The sequence below is a fragment of the Spea bombifrons genome, chromosome 5 (assembly GCF_027358695.1).
Source record: "Spea bombifrons isolate aSpeBom1 chromosome 5, aSpeBom1.2.pri, whole genome shotgun sequence".
NCBI lineage: Eukaryota > Metazoa > Chordata > Amphibia > Anura > Pelobatidae > Spea > Spea bombifrons.
Genome location: NC_071091.1, coordinates 70,408,752 through 70,434,036, shown reverse-complemented (window position 1 = coordinate 70,434,036; position 25,285 = coordinate 70,408,752). Strand labels below are relative to the sequence as shown.

The 25,285-nt window shown below is 38.8% G+C and overlaps 1 protein-coding gene across 2 annotated transcripts in view; it reads left to right on the top strand.

Annotated features, from left to right (window-relative positions):
• The first annotated feature begins 249 nt into the window (after positions 1 to 249).
• ATP9B (ATPase phospholipid transporting 9B (putative)) overlaps positions 250 to 25,285 on the top strand; it is a 109,928-nt gene continuing 84,892 nt past the window's right edge. The window contains exons 1-5 of one of the 2 annotated variants that reach the window (XM_053466027.1): positions 250 to 471; positions 10,360 to 10,533; positions 18,223 to 18,373; positions 21,447 to 21,560; positions 22,274 to 22,382. In XM_053466027.1, the coding sequence (XP_053322002.1) occupies positions 398 to 471; positions 10,360 to 10,533; positions 18,223 to 18,373; positions 21,447 to 21,560; positions 22,274 to 22,382 (622 nt within the window). In that variant the 5' untranslated portion in view covers positions 250 to 397. The remainder of the gene's footprint in view (positions 472 to 10,359; positions 10,534 to 18,222; positions 18,374 to 21,446; positions 21,561 to 22,273; positions 22,383 to 25,285) is intronic. The other variant, XM_053466028.1, reaches the window with a different exon arrangement.

The following is a 25,285-nucleotide window of genomic DNA, read 5'->3' as shown; positions in this document are numbered from 1 at the left end:
AACATTTTCACTGTAAGAGCGCTACGGAATCTGCTAGCGCTATTCACGCAATTGTAACGTAATTGTTCTGTATCTGTACAGAGCACACTTCGTCTTCACGTACCGTGTGCAACCGTTACACAACACACCCGTACTGTGCTCTCACCGGTAACGGTGCACTGAGCATTAGCTCACTGCCCACCCACATAGCCGAGCGTTCAGCGTTTCTCTCCCGCTCCGCTGGCAGGGCACTTCCGGATTCTCTACGTCACCACACACACGGCTCGAGACTCCTAACAACAACACGCCGCCGGGTCATGTGACCGCGACGCTGCTTCCACGCTTTTCTCTCTCTTTACATGCCGAGCGGCCCGAGCTGTCTGCTCGCCGGTGACGTCATCCCGTGCAGCGGCGGAAGATGGCGGACAGCATTCCTCTACAACCGGTGCAGAAGAGGGCGGCCTATTATACGGCAGAGAGGAATAAAAGGAGGTGAGAGAAAGAAAAGATTAACGGGGGCTGATGGCGGAGGGAGCGGCACCTGCTCGGTTAGGGGACACACCTTCCTTTCAGCACGATCTCTATGCCGGTCCACCTGATATATGTCATTAAAAGCTGTCAGTCAATGGCTGTGATTACATGAGTAACTTTACCCGTCACCCCCCGGGGAATGCCCCATACATATTGTATCAATAATATACAAGATTGTAATAGAAAATATATATATTTATATAGCACTTCAATAGAGTTTTAGTAATACTGTTATTAATAATAAAAAATTATTACTAAGTATATATTTTGCCCATTGGTGTATCAAATACATACTAAACTTTGTAACATTATAAATGATCAGGGCTGTTGGGAAGTATGACATGTCGCTGGTTGATGATTCACCATCCGCCTGATGCTTTTGGGATGGACTGTTCTAGGAAATACACATAAATACCTAAAGAATTGTTACCGCTTTTATGCAGCGCTCCAGCATTCCACACGTATGAGTGACTGCAATGCTTACATATGTCCACGTATGTTACATTTATTTATATAGCACCAGCAGATTCCATAGCGCTGTATATTCTGACTATGCTTACCATGATATAATATGATGGACTTTAGCACGTTTTATAGTAACCAAAACATATTATATATAAGTATTATATACAGTAAAATCTTTTATTTGTTTATTGATGATGTTTAAGTTTTTTTTTTCTTCCCCCAACTGTGGTCCAAAAACAAACATTTGGTATTTATTCTGCATCAACTTTTGATAGCAATATAAACACAGAAAGAAATACACTTTCGTTAATGAGCTTTCGTTAGCAGATTATTTCTAGCGCTTGTAAACCTCATCTTCGGTTGGTTGGGGATCTGGTTTACGCTCATTTCTGTTTTAGGCTACTATCTCCCTATTTTTAGTCTAGATGGGGTTTTTCAATTGTCCTATTAAAGTTATGTTTTACTTATTGCGTCACTTTGGGAGTTTTCTGTGTTGTTTTTTAGTTATCTTTTGTAGAGGGAATAGGTATAGAAACCTATCTCCATATTTACCACTTCGGGGCACACCGACTGACAACAGTTCATGTTTGGATAACAGGCTTGCTTAAAAGGTGGTCAAAGTGTGTGTTGGTTAGGGCAGGGATGATGGGAGTGGGAGTGCTGGTGCCCCGCAGGCGAAGAGGTGTCTCCGGATCAGCATCGGGCAGCAGCCCGTAATATAGGTTGAAATGGTCTGCCTGTGCCGATCCACATAGGATAACTTGAGTTCCCTTATTCCCATTCCCAGGGCGTGCCATAATCTTATTGGTTGTTTTTTGAGTGAGTCCCTATGCCTATTGGTTAATGTCTTCCAAAGCCTAATTTAAATTGCAGAACAATAAGAAGGTGATTAACGAATGGCCAGCAAAGACCTGGTTTTGTCCCCAAATAAAGGTGTGTGTTCCTGAATCATATTTTACTACGTGGATGGTTAAAAGAGCCCCCTTTAACTCCCATCCCCTGCAGGATTGCTCATTTGGTCTGACGCGGCCACCCCTCGCAGTAGACTAACAGGAGGGGTGACAGGGTACCCCAGTGACGGAGTATATTGGTTTATTGCAGCAGTTGATGCACTTTTTATTGATTGTAAACGCTACACACTATTTGAAATACTTGAAGGGAATGCTTAAGGTAGAGCTGATTGGAGAGTTGTGTTTCAGCTTCTGGACTTCCCTATGTGTTAGGAAGTCCAGCCCCGGTGAGCTTCTGCTGAAGGAAAGAAGGCAGTAGTCTGACCCTGTATAATGTATATTTAAGCCCATAAAATTTGATCAGTCTCTTCCACATTGAATTCTGGGCCAGTTCAGCTATTCACACTAGAGATACTTGCCAGTGTTGAGCCTTCATAATGAATAGTAAAGCGAGAGAGTTGATTCCGCAAGTCTCCTGCCAACTGACCCTATAATGGACAGTAAAGTTAATGGTAGCATTTTTAAGAGCCGTGGTCCTTTGGATCCTTGGGATTGTTAAACCCTTGCATGTAGCATGTAGTATGTTACATGTACAAATGCAAGTTATTGATGGAATAAAGAGAATATGGTACTTCAGAGCTGAGGTTATTGCACAGTCACAGTACAAGTATTCTGAGTCCCTATATATTATAATGGATACATGTCTTGTAAATACGACTTGTATGGTATCTTCAATGGGACTTGCGGCTTACTGTGCATAATATCAGTAAGGTGGGTGGCAGCCATCTGCTTGGTGATGGCTCCTACGGCAATTTCCAAACAAATCGTTACTGCCGTTATTTTTATCTTGGTGCTTTATTTCCAAAGTGCAGCTCACGTGTTTAATTATTGGGCCAAGCATAAACCAAAATGCATCGACTCTGGTTTTGCATCTGTGATCAATCATTTGAAATTGTTCCAAATATTGTCAATGAAGATTGTAGTGGAAATGTTCTTGCAAAATGTGTTTGTGGATATATTTTGCTTTAACCCAACTCGAAATTAGTACTCAATTTTTAAGTGAGTCAACTTTGTAAAATTACACCGCTCCATTTTCTAACTTCAAAACCCTTTAGCAGCTTGATGTCCAAAACCAGACTTCTTCCTGTTATTTATCTTATTGGTAAATATATTATGTGACACTACTGTGACTCCACAGTTCATTTTCAGTAATCAAATGTATTTGAGATTTTTATGATGTACAGTACTGTGCAAAAGTTTTAGGCAGGTGTGAGGAAATGCTGTAAAGTAAGACTGCTTTTGAAAATAGACACGTTTATAGTTTATTTTTGTTATTTAACAAAATGCAAAGTAAAGATCATCAAGATCTATCGCAGGCAGACATTTCAGGGCTGACAGGGGTTTCCAGATGTTCTGTTCAAGGACTTTTGAAGAAGCACAAAGAAATGGGCAATTCTGAGTGCCGTAGATGCAGTGGGAACTTAGTATAGCTGATGAAGGACACATTATGCTTACTTCCCTTCACAACTGGAAGATGTGCAGCAGGGCCATCAACTCAGCATTGGCAGAAAACTGTGGGACCCTGGCACACCCATCTACTGTCCGGAGAAGTTTGGTCGGTAGTAGAAGCATTATTAAACATCTACAGACACCAGACAAGCCAGAAGGCTTGTTCAGAAGTGATCTTAATAGAAGACTTGCAACCAAAAAGCCACACCTCTGATGTGGAAACAAGGCCAAGTGACTCAACTATTCCCAAAAACACAGGAACTGGGGTGCAGGAAAATGGCAGCAGGTGCTCTGGACTGGTGAGTGATTTTTTTTAAATATTTGGCTGTAGCAGAATGCAGTTTGTGGAGGTTCCTTATGTCAAACATACAGCCAGAGCTATTAAGAACTACCTTCAGTGTCAAAAAAGAACAAGGAGTCCTGAAAGTGATGGTATGGCCATGACCACAGAACCGTGACCTCAACATCACAGAGTCTGTCTGGGGTTACATGAAGAGAGAGTGAAAACAAACTGAGGCTGTTAGTGGTTAGCACTGTAGTTAGTTCTACCTGCCGAGTTCCTGTGTGCTAGTGTACCTAGAAGAATTGATGCTGTTTTGAAGGCGCCCCTTATTCCCGCATTATAGTAACACAAAGTTTTGAAAAAGAAAAGTCATCAAGGGGTTAAATATTTTTAACACTGCGACTAGTTTTTGGAGATTATCTGTCACTTTTTTCTGCCTCACAATCAAATGTGAGGAATGAAGGCGGAGGACACAGCTGTAGACAGTATTATTACTGGCTTTGCCACGGGAGCTGTGATTATTGTGACTGCACATCGCCAACGTGTCTGTGAATTGCCCTGTTGCGTCCTGTTGAGGGCCGCATCTGTTGTGAGGCGTTCGACAGAGGCCAGTGTCCAGTGTGCATGGAGATATAGGTTAGTTGTACATGTGACATCCTACATCATTCAGTCTCTAAGGACCATTGATTTTATGGGAGAATAGAATGTCCATTCATGATAACTGGCCAACGTTTTTGCACACAGCTCTACCAAATATAAAGTTTCAGCTTTATGGCTTCCTTATGCATTATACAGAGCTTCCCCTGGAAGAGGCGGTTCAATGGAAATTTGTAATGCATAGGTATGAAGGACCATCCGCCGGTAAGCTTCTGCCGCAAGAGAAGCTTGGCTGGCCCTGTATGCGTAGTTAAATTAGTGATATTTCTTCACCCTTTGACGTATACATTATACAGGGCCACCCTTTTGCTGGAGAAACTTGTCAATGTTGGCCCTTTATAATGAATAGTGAATAAGTAAGAGCGATAGTTTCAACACACTCTGACACATGTAATTGACTACTGGTTCCAACAACTTCAGTGTGAGTGTTAATAAGCATGTGCGTTTTTTTATGTTAGTGCTTCCTGGATTCAGTAGAGGCAGCTAACGGATGGGTTAAATGAGGCAGAAATGCTTTAATTGGCATGTAGTAAAATTACAAAATAAGAATATTAGTGCCCTATACTGTTAATTTTACTCTTTTAATGTCCAGGATGTCAACCACATACCAAGTATGTGGCGGCATTATAGGGTCCCTCCTCCTGTAGTGCGGCGGAGGCAGCCTAAAATGGCTGCTTGCTATCACGATAACATAAGCTGGGGGTAAGAAAATTGAAAGAAGCAGAATGTCTCCACGCAAGTGGGACACCATAAAGCAGTAAAAGCCCACTCAGCATATGATTGAAGTGTCCATTTTTGAGTATATAACTATTTTAATGGTATTCCGTCTGGTCTATATGGTAGTCGGTTGTTCTCTCGCAATCCCTGGAACCCCTGTTTCCAGCTCTGTCTCTCTGGCAACACTGTGGTCACTGGTACTTGGTTTCATTGTGGTATTTGCACATTGGGAAATAAAATTGAGTTTTCTCCATATTACCCAGTAATCAGCGCCTCCTTGGCCATTTGGCAGGCATTTCCCTTGAGCGCTTAGATTGCTGTCAAACCTCAGTGTGTCCTCTAACCCTTTGTATTGCGCTCCGTAGGATGTCAGCGTTCTCTGAATGTACACATTACTGTATTCTGCCTTTTGAAATAGCAGTAGGTCACTCTGGAAAAGCATGTTAAGCAGATGTTTGTGAACTTTGTTATTATCTGTTATTAAGAGTGGCCTGCAATGAAATTACATTATTGAGACCCTCCATCACGACAAAGAAACTCTGCTTGTGTTAGCTGTAAAAAAGTTGAATTTACTTCTTGCTGTGACATTTCTCCTTATAACTTCTAATGAGGGCATTTTAAAGCAATTAACATTTTTTGCAATGTGCTTGAGGCTCTTGTCCTACTTGTTTAATGGAGAACAGAAAGGAGCACCACCAAATCCATTATTGTAAGCATAAGACCTAAAAGAAGCATCAATTATATTCTTGTGTTAAGAACTGAAATAATTTCCTTTTTTTTCCTTTTAATTTCCTTCTTGTAATCTCTTGAGATTAGGGACGCGTATCTTTACATACAATTCACTCCATTTATAAAAAAAATAAAAAAAATGAAGTGTTCAATAAAGCTTGTTTTCATCTAAGGCAGAATTTGATTATGAAAAATCTAATTTTTGTTTAGTAATATACTCAATGTTGGTAGGTGGGGAAAATGACTTTAAAAACATAAAAGAATAAGGGGGCAGCATATATTGTTTGTCTTGATATTTTGACTGATTTTTTTTTGGTTTTATTCTCTTGTCTTGTATGAAAGGAGAAATGGAGAGTAGAATAGTGAAAGAGATGGTGATGTGTTGGCGGCATCCAAAGGGAGAGTTGACAGGAAAGTTTACAGCAAGATGGTGTTTTAGCTCCTTAAGAGCCTGGCTGGCCCCGTATAATGCAAAGGTCAACAAATTGGCTTTGGCTCTAGGAGCCAGCCAAAAAGTTTAGGAGCCAGCTTTTTTTCTTCCCCAATCATGTTTTTATTTTCATATATTACCCCCTGGTCTGCTGTTAAAGAAGGTTTATTGGGGCAATAGGACATAGAACACACTTTTCTTCAGTGCTGCACCACAGTGTACAATTAACCCCTTCATCACAATGGGTATTATTACATCATAAAGATTTAAGCTTGTATGTTTAATCATTATTCCTCTTTTTTTGTGTACCTGTCAAAGATTAAATTATTTTAAGGTTTCATATTAAACCAAATTCATGCTAATAAGTATTATTTATTGGGACATGTACCTGGACTTATTTAAACTCTTTGATATGCTGTGCACCTGAATATGTTAGTGCTTATAAATATGTAATCATCTTATAGATTAGTACACATACATACACTGCTTCCCTCCCTTCTATTACATTTACAAACACACACTGACTCTATCACTATACATATAGCACACATTACATGACCCCACATCACTGCCTCCCCCCTCCCCGCAGAAAAGCATTGGGTGCTGGATTCATAATGGCAGTCTGGCCATTTTTAACCCCATGTCCTGCAAGACTTTGTTTTCTAGTAGCCATAGCTACCTCATGCCCAGGGTTTGTTGACCCCTGGTAAAAAGTATAGTTAAGTCACCTAGATTTGATCGGTCTCCTTTACATTAAATTATAAACTATAGGGGGTCAGTGCAGCCATTTTAGCTGGAGAAGCCTGCCGGTGCTAGTGTTAAAAGCACTGCTCTCATGTCAGCTTTCCCTGTGTTGCTTATTTGACTTAACAAGTGTCTTGCTGTAATACTGTGTGGGAAGTCATCATAGGGGAGCTGTATGTGGTGGTGTTGATGCTATACTGTTGAGAGGCAGTTCTGTAGTGATGTGTAGTACAGTAGATTTGGCAAGGTTGCAGCCTTAGTGAATACAGCTGTTTATGGCCACGGTGGTTCTACTTCCTTTACCATACTGGAGATCTTGCTACTTATTGTAACTGATGCTCCCTGCTCGAAATCATTATCAGTGTAATGATTTCAAATTTTTAAAATATGTTGGCTGTATTAGCATGTTTTATGCCTTTGATATATTTAATATACCGTATTGGCTCGGATATAGGCCGCCCCGTATATAGGCCGCACCCTAAAAGTTTGGTGCTTTTTTAAAGAAAAAGTTTTTTTCTTTAAAAAAGCACCAAAAAACATGCTGCCACTCTGCCCCCCCCCCGAGATATGCTGCCACTGTCCTCCCTCCCCGAGATACGCTGCCACTGTCCTCCCTCCCCGAGATACGCTGCCACTGTCCTCCCTCCCCGAGATACGCTGCCACTGTCCTCCCTCCCCGAGATACGCTGCCACTGTCCTCCCTCCCCGAGATACGCTGCCACTGTCCTCCCTCCCCGAGATACGCTGCCACTGTCCTCCCTCCCCGAGATACGCTGCCACTGTCCTCCCTCCCCGAGATCCGCTGCCACTGTCCTCCCTCCCCGAGATACGCTGCCACTGTCCTCCCTCCCCGAGATATGCTACCACTGTCCTCCCTCCCCGAGATATGCTACCACTGTCCTCCTCTGCCCCCCCTCCCCAACTTACCGGAGCAGACTCCCGGGTGTCTTGCGGGGCCGGCGGGGGACATCTACGCAATACAACTTCCGGCACCGGAAGTTGTATTGCGTAGATGTCCCCCGCCGACCCCGCAAGACACCCGGGAGTCTGCTCCGGTAAGTCCGGGGGGGGGTGCAGAGGTAAAACGCATCCGCACGATGCGCTTAGACAACCTCCCGTGCCGGCACCCCCCCCTCGTGGGAAGTGCTGGCAGGGGAGGCTGTCTGAGCGTATCGGGGAGTAGAATACGGGTCCCCTGCACCGCTGCATCCTAACCCCGCTGCCTGCCCGGCGCCCGGGACTGCATGTCCCGGGCGTCGGGCGCTAGACCCCGAATATAGGCCGCACCCCCACTTTAAAGTCTTAAAGTGGGGGGAAAAAGTGCGGCCTATATTCGAGCCAATACGGTATTTATTTTGCGAGGTACCTGGCAGCTGGGTTGTGTCTACAGATGTTGGTATCTGGGTAAGAGGACAAGCAGTGCTTTACAATTAGCATACAGTATGGAACAAATAGTATTTATGGCAATTTGGATTTATAGAAACAAATGGTGTCAAAGGCCACGCAGGGACAAGCTTCCAATCCAGAAGCTGTAGTACAACACTGCTGTCTTAATATGAAAGGCTGAGCTTTTTATTCTGCCATCAAGTGCACAAATGTAACGTTTCAACCCTGGGAGCTCTCACATGAAGTAATATAGGGGTAGCCGCACTGTTTCCTCCATCCACGATGGAGCATTGGTTGTGGCTAATGGTGCTGAGATATGAGTATGATGTCACATCCCTGCTCACTGGTATTGTGACATACTGTAATCCACTGTTTCAGCTATGTCCCCTCCCAAAAGATTTAAGACATTCATGGATTTCTGTAACAGTCATGTTTAAAGCATGGTTCAGTGAATCAAATCCTGATTTTGATAGACTGTTACTTTTAGAAATCCTCTAAATTTATTATTGTTCTCAATAAAATTCTATAATCTTTTTGTTTAAAAAAATATATATATATTGTGTGTATTAGAATTGGACAAATTACATTTTCTTTTCCAAATACTTGTATAGGGAACGGACACTCTCTAGTCAAGGCATTTCTGTGTGCGTCTCAGCACTGTAGCTCTCATGCTGTGAGTTTTGATGTCTTCCATTCTGATGTTCTGTTTAGTTTGTTTTTAGTACTTTCCTTTTAGAAAACTTTCTCGTATGCACTTAATTGCTTGAAGCCTTGATTGTCCATGAGTGACAAACCAATTAAGTGTGCAAGACACACATTACAAAGAAAATTAGACTTTGTCCTCATCTCAGCTATGAAAAATCCATTATTCATCGTCTTATTGTTTTTAAATACAGAGGTAAAATTTTACTACACAAAGGGAAAATTGCTTTTGAAATAGAATAAATTGCATGCCAGTTCAAAGGCTGCATTTTGAAGTCGATGATACTAAACATGATGGGGCTTTGCATGTATTATTTTTCACAATAGAATGCAGCTGTAAATTTGAGTACATATCTACATTTCTGAAAATGGAGCATTTTGTAATTGTTTAGCAGGAAACGCATAGACGCACGTAGCTTTCGATTACCTTTTCTTTTGTTTTCTCCTCGTTCGGAAAGCATACACCTTTTTATGTAATTTTTTTTAATGTGTTGTTTTTTGTAACTATATATATATATATATATATATATATATATATATATATATATATATATATAATGTATAAAATTCCAGTTATGCTATTAATAGAAACATTCATTTTAATATTGTGCATGTTTGGGATGTGTAAAAGGCTGTTTTATCAAGTTGTTCGTCTTTGAGGCAGGACAGGACAATACCTACTTTTCCACTCTTGTGAGTATTACCAATGATCTAGAGAAGTGGAATTTCTAGATTTATGACACTTTACATTAATATTGTATGTATTTTTACTTAACCTTCAAAAGTATATAGTGTGGCTCTAGTTGATTGAACTTCATTTTTAGGTCTATATTGTTCTAGAAAAAAACATTTAAATGATTAAATTCCGAAGTATGTTTGTACTGATATAACATGATTTGTAAGGATGTTTCAGTTAGGCCCAAAAATTTCAGTTCAGGGTATTTCAGTTAGACACACTTAGAAAGAAAAGTAACTAATATGTGGGGAGTTTATCACATAAAAAAACAACTTGTGAATGTGCAATATTTTTACCTTATTTTGCTGTATTTTGAAATGTTCTGTTGGTAAAAGAAATGATATATCTGCCAAAGTGTTTATGTAACCCTTTTTTATTCTTTTTTGGTGTAAGTGAAACCCACATACCACCGTTGGTCTGTAGAGTGTGATTCTAACAGATGTTCTGATCCGCAGCCGAAGAACCAAAGGAACCAAATAGAATTCTCTCTACTTCTAATCCATAATTGGTTAACTTATATTATTGCGAATGTGTCTTTCAGATATCAGGTAGAAGATGAAGCTTCTCCTTTAGATGAAATGCCACTTATGATGTCAGAAGAAGGCTTTGAAAATGATGAAAGTGATTACCATACATTGCCACGAGCCAGAATTACTCGTCGAAAAAGAGGTTTAGAATGGTTTGTCTGTGGAGGGTGGAAATTCCTGTGTACAAGGTAATAAGGTTGTGTTAAATATACCATATCTTATAACTGTGCTAGGAAACCTATGGCCCTCAGTGGAGGACTTTTAGGTCATCATCAGAGCCTTTCTGTGTCTCATTAATGAGCTTGATTGTTACTTGGTATTGTCAGTGAGTATATATGTATCATGTTCGGCACGATCGCAGCAAACAGAAGTGCTTCTTTATATTAATTTGTTATCATATTCCTAAATGCAATTATTGCAGGTAAGGTGGCTAGGTGTTTCCTGTGAGAGCAATACAAAAAGTATTTGGTGCTTCCTATATATAATTGGTATGTACACATCCACAGATATTTACAGAGTTGTGCATGAATGCATCTGTTGCCTACACTTCTGTAAGAGCAGTATTTAATGAAAAGTGTGTCACAGTACTTTCTTAGTACAAGTTAGTGTGAGTAGTCCTATAAAAACAGGGTGTCACATGGGCATGTAGTGTCTCTTTCTGAAAGCTTAAACTGGGGCCTAATGGGGCCCAACAACAGAGGTTTGCCCAAGACTCCATTACAATTGAATATGGCCCTGGTAATAAGGTAGTTAATTCCAGCAAGGTGACAGAAGAGAAAGGAATTATAAAATGAAAGGAGACAGGAAGACCAGAAACAAGATGTGGGGACTGAATATCAAGGATAAGGCCATGTCATATCATATCATATATCATGTTATATCACTAGTGACCAATGGAAATGGAGAATATTTGTTAGCTTCAAGAAAAGTGTTTTGATGACATCAAAAATGGATCCTCAAACAAAATTCATAACCTAGCTTCCTCAAAATAGTTTTGTCTTCATTTACACAGTTAAGTCCATCTGAAATGTATACCTTTTGGTTCATAAGGGTGAAAGGTCTGCTTTTGTCATTTAAAATGTTATGTACTGATATGTCAACAATCTAGATGATTTAGTACAGTTGAGTTACCTATTTTTTACCATTACAAAATCTATTTTAGGTGGTTTCATTGTAAATGTATCCAGTATAGAAACTGTAATAAAACACATGCATTTGCTCACGTTTATGTATGTTTTCTGTATTTTAAAAGATGAATACACTTTTATTTATATATATATATATATATATATATATATATTATATATATATATATATATATTATATATATATATAAGAGGACAGTGGCGCATCCTGTGTGATAAGTAACCGTAATAAGCACTACTACCGGAAAATAATTAGTGGTTTCAAGCTGTCTCAGTATCTCTGTAACCACAAACAATACCTTGATTGCTCCTTGACCTCTGAACCAACGGCATGAGAACCACCCCCTAACAGATAAATGCTTTGCTATTGACTTATCACCTACATTCAGTGTTCTATAAAGCAATCATGACATACAAGTGGAAATAAATCATTGAGCATCCACGTCATGTTAGACAGCTCATCAGGAAAAAAGAAAACTGACGATTCCTATAAATTGTCATAGAAAAATTTGAAGGCATCTAGCGGCCGTTAGATTTTCTTTGTTACGCCTTCTCATCCCCCAAACAGATACCGAGGGACTCTTATTGCAATAGAATTTGACATTATTCCTAAGTTGATTTCGAAATGTTGAGTGATATATTTGGAAGCAGCTATAGTCATATTTAAATGTGGATATGCTATATAATTGTTCATAAAACAAACTAACAGCATTTATTATGTGCTCTTATATCCTGTTTTAGACTAAAAATGCTTCCCTCCCCCCTTTTTTTTGTAACATTGAAATTCCATTCAAGCCTGTGAAATTATAATGCACACAAATCAATACTCGGGACTACTTTGGTTGGATTGATTTCTTTCTCATGAGATTTACATTCCACTTGTTATCAAAAACACATTGTCCCAACGAAAATGGTTCCATTGAATGGCATTTCCATATGAAGTGAAAGGGATATCAAATGCTCGGATTAATCTCAGTGCTGAGATGCCCTGTACACTTTCAATTAATCTGCAACACATTTGTTATGCAGAAGCATGGGAAAATGCTGATCTTTTAAGAATGACATGACTACACTGTTGCTTTTGGCTTGATTACTAATGCTACCTGTAGAGTACAACAATTACAGTATGGTTTGCAGAAAAAGGTTCTCCTGCTAAAAACTTAATAAGAAGTATGTGACCCTCGGCACAAAAGCCCAGCATTGTGCATATTTTTCTATTTTGATGAGAATCCAGCTAACCGTTCAGCTTGTAAGATAAAAGTAGTTTAAATGAAAGGAGCTCCGTACATGGGAATTTTAACATGTTCTACTATTTACTTTTTATTAGCTGACCCGCTGCACTCCTGTAATTTTAACAAAAGCTAAAAGAGACAAATGTAATCCGTTTACATTAACACGTGAAAGGGAAAATATTGACCCTCCTCCAGCAGATGTATAAAGGATTTAGGGCAGGAGTGTCGACATAAAATTCAGTTAGAGGCCAACTGACCTGAAGGCAATTTACAATGTCTGACCCAAAGAGGTCCTGGTGCATGTATGCATAATAGATACAAAGACCAGTAAGTGTCTGGATGCATGGAATCATCACATGTTAAATACTTCTACACTCAATAAATTTAGTTGAACATAATGCAGTTGGCAATCTGCAATATGAGGTCACACAAAGTACTATGTTTTTAGGAGTGAGTGTTGAACAATGTTGAATATGTGGCTAACAAAGCCTTCTGGTTGTATTTTAATGGGGACATTTCTTGAGCCAAAAAAAGAATACTCAGATTTCTTGTTAATATAGTGTCCCCAATAATGTGCTCAGATGGAAAATCAATCTCTCGCTCTCTCTTCCACCCTCCCTCCCTCTGGGACTGTGCAAAATGTTTTAGAAAGGTGCAAAAATTCTGTGATGTAAGAGTGGTTTCCAAAAAGATTTGTTAATATTTTATTATCATTTAACAAAATGCAAAATGAGTGAACAGAAGAAAAATATAAATCAAACCAATATTTGATGTGACCACCCTTTGCCTTCAAAACACCATCAATTCTTCTAGGTACATTTACAAACAGTATTCGAAGGACCTCGGCAGGTAGGCTATTCCAAACATCTCGGAGAGCTAATCACAGTTCTGTGGATTTAGACTGCCTTTCTCTTTCTTCGTGTAATCCCAGACTGACTCAATGTTGTTGTGATCAGGGCTCTGTGGGGGCCATACCATCAATTCTTATATAGACTGAAGGTAGTTATTAATGACTATGGCTGTATGTTTTGGGTCGTTGTCAGGATTGAGGAGACCAAATCCACAACTCTATTTACAGACATGCAGCCCCACAATTGCAATTGTGTTTCAACCTACATATTAAATTGATGATCATTAGCACCTGTTTGGTATAGTTGTTAATTCATACACCTACATGCCTACAAAATCCATGACTTTGTGCAAGTATGCCTAAAAGCAATTGATGCTGTTTTGAAGGCAAATGGTGGCCACACACAAAATTTTCATTTTTCTAGGTTTTTCTTCTGTTCAGTCACCATGCAGTTTGTTAAAAAAAAAAAAACTATTAAAATGTCTATTTAGGAAAGCATTATTACTTCATATCATTTTTCACACCTGCCTCAAACCTTTGGGCAGTAGTATGTGTGTATGTGTGTTTGTGTATATACACATATATATCTATATAATCAATCTGGAGTAGTGCGACATTGAGTGCAGCTGGTGTCTGAAAAGCCACATTTTCCCAAAGTTGAACATCTTAGAGAAGCTCACAAAGGAAGGTTTGTGAGATGTGCTGTGGTCTGAGTTGACCCTTGAAATAGATTAGAGATTACACCAAGATAAATATTCTTTAGAATTTTCATTCCAGGTCCTTTCTCTTTATAACTGTCTACTTTTGTGAACAGACTCTTCGTTGTTTCTTAGTTATGCACACTTTGTCTCTTTAGGATCTCTGGGAGAAACAGGTGTTTTTGCGAAAAAAAATAGACTTCACGGCTGACAATGTTTAAACACCACACCGTAAAAACAAGTCATATATGAAGCATTTGCCAAGTTGGGATACAAAATGTTTCACTTTATTTTCACTTATTGCGTATTCACAACCCTATGTGAACTTTAAGAAGTTCATTATCCGCAGGGCCGGCCCAAGGCAAAATGCCGCCTGGGGCGAATTTTAAAATACCGCCCCCCCCATCTACCCTTCCTCTCCCTCCATCCCTGCCGCCGCCCCCCCCATTATCTACCCTTACCCCCCCCCCTTGTACTTACCTTTCAGCAGTCCTGCGGCGAGTCTCCCTGTTCGGTCTCGGTGCCGGCTTGTAATGCTGAGCGCCGGCAATTAGGTAATCTTCCGGCACTCAGCATTACAAGCCGGCACCGAGACCGAACAGGGAGACTCGCCGCAGAGGAGAGAGGGGCCCCGAGCGGGTACTGACATCTTGGTAAGCGAAAACCACTCGGCGCCCCTTTCTCTCTCTTTCGCTTTAAAAAAAAAACAAAAAAAAAAGGGCTTGGGGCGGCAAAGTGCCGCCCCTTCAAAAGTCGGGCCGGCCCTGATTATCCGTTGATCGCAAACCATCAGAAGGTCCTTTTCCATGTGGTTGTGAAAACCTGTCAAAGTATAGTTCTCCTATGGACTCTAAAGAACATCAATGAGAAATGCAACTCCCAAAGAAAAAATAAACATGCCCATTACCTCAAAGGTGAATGAAAATGTTGAGCCTTTATCACTGTTTTAAGTTGAGGACAGAGAACAATATCATCCTAATCTTTTATATTTAAAGTATTTTGATATCATGGTGGAACCCATAATTCCTCTTTAACTATGCTTTTGATTTGGCAACAAATCTTTCATATCTCATGTGAATATTAACTGCATCATTTTAAAAGTGATTTACTGTATTTGTATTAAAGGCGACAGCAGAGTTTTTGGCACTAAGCTTTACACATCACCAAAAATGTATTTATTTTTTTACTGACATATGGGAGAACACATTAAAATATTAGTTATTATTGATAAATCTGTAAAAAAAAAAAAAATCATGACTTTTCTTTTGTTAGAGAATAAATACTGTTTTTTTTTTTTTGTTTGTTTTTGTTTTTTTTTGATAAATCATACCCCTAAGTATTTCCTATCGGTTATTTTTTCTCTATCATTTCTATTATAAGGAAAGCAAAATGTGTGCTATTGAATCTTGACAAATAATTTATCTGCTTTAAGAAACTCAATTTGAAACAGATTCCCAGAAGATAACCGCACGGAACTCTTCATTGCCAAATAATTCCCAGTGGAATGCATTTTGACGAGCCACATACGAATGCATTTTTCCAGGGACATCTATGATGATAAAAGGGCACATGATAACAATCTTAAAGTTATCTAATGGTCATGCTTAAAAACCTGTGTATGATCTTTTCATCCTCCAGCCAATAAAATTGAATCATGCCACCCATTGAGAACAGAGAAAGAAGATTGAACTACCAACCTAAAAATACAGACTTTATAGAAAAGGCAGTAAAATGTGGAATTTATTACGTTTAATGACATTATGTTCAATGTAGCGGTTACATAGTTTAGAAGAAAAAAGGAAATGTCATCACAAGAGCATTTACTCTAGTTTTCTAATTATGTCAATCTGTAGTTATTTTTTTTTAAGCTTTGCTTTTCCTCCCTCTGTCCAGTCGTGTCCACCAAGGTTTTGTGGGAGGACTAATTATTGAGTTTTTGATCTTAGCTACCAGTCTTTCGACTTGGTAATTTGATCTTGCCCAGGGATCCTACAGAGTTTGTAATTAGTTTATGAGGTATAGCCACCCAAATTCTGAATATTTAACTTCGTTTTCAGTAAAGACATTGTTGGTCACACATAAGACATAGTTAAAATGAGGGAGTTCTGTGGAGTGATGAGTCGCTGCATCGTGCCAACTGAAAATTTGGTGGAGGAGGGATAATGGTATGGGGCTGTTTTTCAGGGGTTGGGCCCTTCCAGTGAAGGTAAATCTTAATGCTTCAGCATAGCAAGACATTTCTTCGACAATGCTATGCTTCCAAATTTGTTGGAACAGGTTGAAGAAGGACCTTTTCTTTTCCAGCATGATGGTCCCCCAGTGCACAAAGCAAGGTCCATAAGGACTTGAAAGCGTTTGTTGTGGAAGAATTTGACTGGCCTGCACAAAGACCTGACCTCAACCCCATCGAACTCCTTTAGGATGAAGCCAGGCCTTCTCATCCAACATCACTGCCTGACCTCACAAATGTTCTACTGGATGAATCGGCAAAAATTCCCACAGAAAAATGGCAAAATCTTGTGGAAAACCTTCCCAGAAGACTGAAAGCTGCTATAGCTGCAAAGAGGGGACCAACTGCACATTAATGTCTATGTATTCAGAATGCAATGTCATCAAAGCCCCTGTTGGTGTAAGAGTCAGATCTGCATATAGTTTAGGGCTTTTTTCTTCCAGGTTGACTATGCATTCTTCATTAGTGGGCCTGTATGAGACAATTAGCTATCCCTTTTAATCTATATTTTGCGTATGCTGCCTATTCTGCGTTTGCATGTTTTTTTTTTTTCTTTTCATGATGAAGATATACAAGAACCTCCTAAGTGCTTCCAAACTAAGAAAATAATTCCATGGATTGTGTGGTGAACATTTTGCACTTTTGCATTGTTCCCAATCTGCCTCTTTCCATACATGTTGTGAGGAACAGGCAACATGCATGTTCGCCTTGGCAAAAAACTCTTCATGCCGGGAACAGAAGAGTCATCAAGTTTAATGGGCAAATGTTTTTGGATAATTCCAACTTTTTGGCTGACTTCAATTTAAAGAGTGCAGTACAATTTTCCGCTAAAGCTGGTGAAGTTATATGTAACATCTGATTTTGATTTTCCATACAATTGGTGCAGCATGTTCAGAAAAGCAGTTATCTGTTCTTGCAGACTGACTGTCCTCTTAGATTAAGTAACTTAGTCTTTACAAGCACAGATAAACTGGATACCAAAGATGGATCACTTAATCGTAATTTTTTAATTATTCATGTGATTGCTTTTGTACAAAGAAATAAAACACACAACCTATAACCAACATCTATAACAGCACAGCATGCTATAAAAATAATAAATTATCTGCATCCTCTTTTGCTGTTAGAGTCCATGTTTAAAGGATAGGGGAATGGAAGATTTAGGATGTGGTTATTTGTACAAGTTGAGAAGAAACCAATGACTATATGGGGAGGGGGCTCCATCCTAGCGTTCATTATTGACTTTTCCATGTCAATAATTAACAGCTCATCAGTGCATTTCTGCAAATATGGCTTATGTTCCAAAACACAAAAGTATCCTCAGGTAATTAGAAGCTATCGAACCCAATTCATCTTATTTTCCATATAGATCTGATCTTCTTACGCTGTTCAGTTTCAGTTTGACTCAACAAGCAGTTTTTCTCCCAATTCAATTGTTACATTTCAAAAATGATTTTAACTGTTCGTTTCCTAATTATTTTTACTGAATCTAGTGGCATTTGCTTTGCAGTGAGGTAGCGAGGCCTTTGCATATATAGACTGTTTCTAATTTCCATTAAAAATATATCCTATAAACTTGTGAACTTTAGTCTTTAGATATTGTATTTTATTGACCATCCATGTAGAATTTGACAACTATTTTCTTAATGTGATTCTGTTCTCCACTAGACCAATACGCATCGCTTCAAGAAAGTAAAAGTCCTTTTTGTCTTAATTTCTTAGCTGCTGTGACTGGCTTATAAATGTTTGTAGAAGAAAAAAAGAATTGAAAGCTCGAACCGTGTGGTTGGGATGTCCAGAAAAATGCGAAGAAAAGTATCCAAGGAATGCTATAAAAAATCAGAAGTACAACATCTTTACATTTGTTCCTGGGGTAAGAAGCATGACTTTTACACGTCCTAAGCATGTTCAATTAGAATCCACTTCACTTCTAGTTTTATAATGTTGCAATTTATGTTGTCTGGACCTTAAAATGTGTTCTTAATTTCATGTTTCATATAATTATATATATGTCTGTGTGTGTAATAGAGGCATACAGGACATGTGACTTGTACAGAATAAGGCATAAGTCTGCAAGTAATAAACACATAATCATGTACACAAAACACAAAATCAGAATTTGGCTCAGCCGTTCTTTTGGTAGCCTATGCAGTTAATAAAGCTTGTTAGAATGGCAATTATACCACCTGCCACCTTCCTAGAGATGTACAATTTCCTGAAATTTTGAAGCCATGGAAAAAACAGGATTTTTTCTGGGAAAAAATTGAAATTTTCAGAATATTTTTTAAAAGTGGAGTAGTTTTGCAAATTTAAAATGATTTTGTTACACTGGGAACATGTGCAGTGTATATAAAAGTATCATGCTTGCAATAAAAGTACAGCTTATTCAGTGAATAATAAACTGAATTTGCTTTTTAAAACGTTATTTTTTGTTGCAAATGGAACAACAAGGTCTGTATGTGTTAAGAAAATGTCAACTATACGTGAGAACAGGTGACCCCCCCCCCTTTCCTTTAAATGCAACAAAATAAATGAACAATCAAGACAAAAAAAAAAAAAGATCTCCTCTAATCCTCCTACATGGATTGGATGGGGAGAGCGATCACAATCACCCAATCAGATTTGCTCCTTAGTGCCAATTGCAAATGAAAAAGTTAAAAGTTAAATAACCGGCTTTATTTGTGGTAGTTGGATTTGGACTTATAGCATCTTTCATAAAGGTCTTCGTGTATTATAGTTTGAAAGCCATGTCATAAACACATTGCAAAGAAGATACTCTACACTGCATTATGATTCAATTTCTTAGGGGGGGGGAAATTGCTTTGGGGAAAAAACTTGACCTCCCCCATTTTTACTGTTTTTTTCCCCAGACCTTTCCATCTCTTCACCTTCCTATTACAGTGCACATCAATGTCCAGTATCCCTGTTAAATTATTGTAACTATTTCCATATTAACATAACTTTATAATATTAGTTTACTTTACTGGGTTGTAGATGAGTGAAAGAACCTTCCAGCAGAAGTGGTAGAGTCTAATACAGGGAGGCAGTTTAAACATTCATGGGATAGGCATAATGCTATCTTGAATCTAAGACAAGACCAATGACTGATCAAAGCCTGAGTCTTTACTGCAGGGAAACGGGCAGACTAGATGGGCCCAATGGTTCTGATTTGCAGCTATATAAGAGATGGATTTTGTTGATTGACTGTTTTCTAGAATTGAGCAGGTGAAATAATAACATCTTTATTGTGTTAAAATGAAGACACTTTAAAGTAAATATCCAGTTACCCAGATTGAATTTAGTTTTCAACTATGTTTAGTAATACAAATACCAAAATGGTAATATTCTGTAGTAACCTTTTCAAAGGTTCAGATAAATGAATCATCTAATTGTAGCCTTGTCCAACTATATAAAATCCGAATGAGTTCACTATGTGTTATTTTGGTTGAGGCAATAAGACCACATATAGGGCTGCACAATAACATGATCAAGTTTGGTGCAATTCGACATTGGATTTTTCTTCTCATTGCCAATAAACCCGTAAAGCTTATTGAGTAACTGTATATGCCCCAGCCAGGCGATGCTTGGATTCTAATATATGTCTTTATTAAAACTCGCAAAAACAAATGGCTCTGTAATTAAATGCCTGATCTTATGTCAAGGTAATAAAATGGCAACCGTCCTTCAGATAGATAAATATTCTCATCTTTATTGAACCATGCTACTGTTTTCTCCTTTCGTTTAAATTATTAAACACACACAAATTGCTTAAACAGTTCACATTTTTGTAAAGGTCACAAAGTTCATTAAAGATACAGTCAACTATTCATTGTTGTAATTAAAACCATGCAGCTTATTTTCTTTTTCTAATTAGAATACATAGGTCAGAATTTTTATAGTTATCTGATTACTGTACATAATTACAATGCAGTGAAAAAAAAAGTATTTGCCCCTTCCCGATTTCTTCTGTTTTTGCATATTTGTTATACTTAAATGTTTCAGATCATCGAACAAACTTTAATATTAGGAAAAGTTACCCGAGTAAACACAAACTGCGTTTTTTAAATTATTTCATGTATAGAAGGGAAAAAAAGATGTCCAACCCTACCTGGTCCAATGCTAAAAGGTAATTGCCCGCTTAGATACTAAAACAACCAACTGAAACCAATTCAATTTGGTTAATTTCACTAGACACACCCAGGCATGATTACTGCCAGCCCCGTTATATCGAAACCTCAATTAAATAGAACCTGTCTTGCAAAGCAGAGTAGGCTAAAAGGTCTCAAAAAGCAGCATATGATGCCAGGATCTAAAGAAATTCAAGAACAGATGAGAAAGTCATTGACATCTATCCGCCAAGGGGTTACAATGCCATTTCTAAGGCTTTGGCACTCTAGAGAAGCACCGTAAGAGCCATTATCCACAAATGAAGAACACTTTGAACAGTGGTGGTTCACTCCTATGCGATCTCTCCGGACAACTTTCCCTTTAGTGATTAATCCCCAAGCACAGTCAAAGGTTTTCCTGCACAGAAGATCCATACCAAGAGGAAGCTCTGACAACTTCCGGTTTCTTTGACCTAAATTCTATTGACCAATCTCTGGTCTTGAAGAGGATGCTTCAGATCACACGGTTATTTCCATTTTCCTGCTTATTGGGAGAAGCTGGGTTTAAAAGGGATGTCCTGTGATAAAATATTCTTTGACTATTAAATCCAGTGCTGTATACAGGAATGTAGGTGTTATCTCATTTTGCTTCAGTAAGTTACCTTTGTTGGGGACTGCCATTGTGCTTAGTCATGTGATATTTTGGCGGACTCTTACTCAAACAGCAATTCTAAAGAAGTCGGTTCTAGCCATAGACTTTCATTAGCCAAGTTGCCCGTCTATCCATATCTCTATTATGTCTTCACTTCTAATTTTGTTATTTTGTATTTTTTTTTTAAGGTTTTATATCAACAGTTCAAATTCTTTTTGAATCTTTATTTTCTGGTAGTCGCTTGCTCTCAGTTTGTACCGTCATTGAAAATAGGCTACTTGTATACCTACTGGGCACCACTGGTGAGTAAATGTGAACTTTTAATTATATTTTTTTTTCTCAAGACTTTATTAGCATTGTTATCTGATTTGATTATAAGGTTTCAGTAAAGGCAAAAGCTATTTTAACCTAATGAGACACAAGCAACTGACAGAAATACCTTATAAAATGAAAAGAATACGTACTTGGCAGATTCCAATGGGTTCAGATTTGATAACTCATATTCATCATGTCAGTATCCGTTAAATCAGTCCTAGCATAAGTTTGATGTGTAGATGACCAACAGTATATCCTTATCTTGGCTTGTTTACTATTCTCTTGAATGCATAACTCTTAAGAACATAAATATATGTGTTATAAGCAAATCTGATAATCAAAACTTAAGGTTGTATCTGTTGACCTTGAAATTCGTGATTGAGGTTGACTTTAACAAAATACAAATGAGAATTTGAGGGCTGCATTCTAAGTAAAGCCCCGTAAATTAATGAACCAGCAACTAATAATCATGTAATATCTATTGAGGCGTAATGGTATAGGTCGGGTGGTATGGTGGACTTGTACACTTTAGCACCCGTTAGATTTCCTCTGACAGTAAGGCGCATTCATAGGTTTGGAGAAAGATGAGAGATTCACCTTTAGATACGGTAACTAAATAAGTTTCCGAATCACCCCGCAGCATGATTGATTTGTCTTTTGTTTGTACACGCTTTTAATATAGACTTGTATTTTATTTTAGGGGTTTGTTCTGGCCGTTACAATGGTGAGGGAAGCAGTTGATGAATATCGCAGGTTCAAAAGGGACAAAGAAATGAATTCACAGTTGTATAGTAAACTTACCATTCGAGGTAAGAGGTTTTTTGTTTGTTTTGTTTTTTTACTAGTTTATATGTATTAATCTCAATAGTAAATTATGTAATGCAAGACACTCTTTTCACCAGACTTTGAAAAACAAAAAAGTTAGGTTGCTTATAATGTGTCTAACATTTTACAGTCATGAGAAGTGAGGTGATTTGGCCACCTTTTGCCACAGATCCCACTTCCCCTGAAATTAAGTGGTCCTTTACATTCAAAGCTAATGGTTCCAAAATAATTATACCAATTAGGAAGAAAACAGTATAACCTGTTGGTAGTTTTAATAAATTAATTTAGTTTAATGCTAAAAGCTGTGAAGGTGTCATGCTCCCTTTTTAGTAGCAGAAAGGACAGGATCTGCATTATACCATATTTGCTCATTTATAAGACGACCCCCCAAAATGTGAATATTAATTTTGGGGGAAAAAGCCTGAATATAAGACTACCCTATAGGGAAAAAGGTTTACTAGTAAATATGAGTTCACACGTAAACTATTTTTTCATATTTATTAAAAAGTGTGATTGGAATTTTTTTATTATTTCCTTTTATTTGCCATTCTGCCCCAGTTATGGACATCTGCCCCCCAGATATGCCTTATATGCCACTCTGCCCCCTGAAATGCCTTATACGCCCTTATGTCACTCTGCCTCCCTAATAAGCCACTCTGCCCCAGAAATGCCTTTTTTAACTATATGCCACTCTGCCTCCCTGACGTGCATTTTAAACCCCTATTTGCCACTCCCCCAGATATGCCATATACCCTCTATATGCTACCTTATCTACTTGATATGCTTTTTAACCCCCTATTATTATTTATTTGTTTGATAAATCAGGCACTTTATCTTGAACAGCAGTCTGTTATACTATTACCACGTTTGCTTCTTTTTTTCTATTCCAATAGCCAGCATCAAATTATTTTCTTCAAAATAGCAAAACATGGATAATTTTTCAAAGTTCATTGCTAATATTGCATTAAACAATAGCATTTGCTGATAGATAAGAATCATTTGGCCAATCTAGTTTGCTCAAAAAATAGTAATAAAAATAGTAATAAAAAAAAATTACATATATATATATATATATATATATATATATATATATATATATATATATATATATATATATATATATAATATATATGTGTGTGTGTGTTAGACTTGGTCCCAAATCAGTCCTTGGTCTTGTCTTAGATTCTGGATCTAATGTCTTCAATGATTGGGAACATAAAATATATTGCATTACTGTAGATGCAGATGTGCTATTGTATATGGAGACAGAAATAGCGAAGGGTCCACCTGATGTTTAGCACATAACAAATATTTATTAGTTTTTCAGACCACTGCAGATATCTGCAATGCCTCTTAACCGGTTACAGTAATGAATTAGTATTGACACTTATTTCAATGCTTGGATCCTCTGGATGGCTGTAGGCAAAATTGCCTACATCTTGTTGGACTATGAAGTCCGGATATACATCTACTCTTGACAGCTTTTTATTGCTAATTACACAGCTGGTAAAGAACAGTTTGCTTTTGAGATGTTTTGTAGGAAACAAATATTATGGGAAATCTGTCCACATGCAGTTGGATAGTTGTATCAAACATAAATACTTTTTTACGTGTTATTTTTATGCAATGTGACCAGCAATGGACCTAAGTTCTAAAAGTGACCTCAGGGCAAGCAAGTGAGCTCTAACCTATTCAGGCCAGTAATCTTCCCCTATTTTTGTATTGTGAGATTCCAGAACGTAAACAATAGGACCATCATAAATGAAATTAACCATAGTAGAAAATTGACTATTCTTTTGTATTCTAAGGATACTGATGTGTGACTGATCACTCTTATTAAAGGAAAATTTCATTAACAAGCCAATGTCTTCCTCTGTATCATCTTACAATATTCCATCAGACACCTTTGCTTTCAGTGTAAACAGTTCTCATGTGTTTTCCGTTTGGAGTCTTGAACTCTTTCCTATGCTTCACGAATGCTGAAAATTGTATTTAATTTTTTTTATATTTCTTACATATTTTCTGTCCTGAAAAACAGATTGAACTGAGTATCTGTAGTATAATATAAACCTAAAGGATGACTTCCACATTACCTATGCATTATATAGGTCCAACTCAGCCCTTCCAGCAGGAGAAGGGTTTGGACGTGCATAAAGTTTAGTGATGTCCAATGTACTGCGTTTCACGTGTGCATGAAGCCAGGGCCGGGCCTTAGGGGTGTGCGTCCTGTGCGACTGCACAGGGCGCCATGGTAGCAGGGGCGCCTGCCGGGGACTCGTGAAGTTCTCAGCAACCGCTCGGCGCCCCTTACTCTCCGTGACTCCGTCGCGGTGCCGGCATCTCATGTTGAGCGCCGCGGCAGAGCGAGAAGACGGATGCCTCCCGCTCTCACCGCAGGACTCCGGCAACAAGGTAAGTGAGGGGGGGTGTAGTTTGAAGGGGCAGAGGGCGGGGGTGTAGTTTGAAGGGGCAGAGGGCGGGGGTGTAGTTTGAAGGGGCAGAGGGCGGGGGTGTAGTTTGAAGGGGCAGAGGGCGGGGGTGTAGTTTGAAGGGGCAGAGGGCGGGGGTGTAGTTTGAAGGGGCAGGGGCGGGGGTGTAGTTTGAAGGGGCAGGGGCGGGGGTGTAGTTTGAAGGGGCAGAGGCGGGGGTGTAGTTTGAAGGGGCAGAGGCGGGGGTGTAGTTTGAAGGGGCAGAGGCGGGGGTGTAGTTTGAAGGGGCAGAGGCGGGGGTGTAGTTTGAAGGGGCAGAGGGGGTGGTGTAGTTTGAAGGGGCAGGGGGGGTGTAGTTTGAAGGGGCAGGGGGGGTGTAGTTTGAAGGGGCAGGGGGGGTGTAGTTTGAAGGGGCAGAGGGGGGGTGTAGTTTGAAGGGGCAGGGGGAGTGTAGTTTG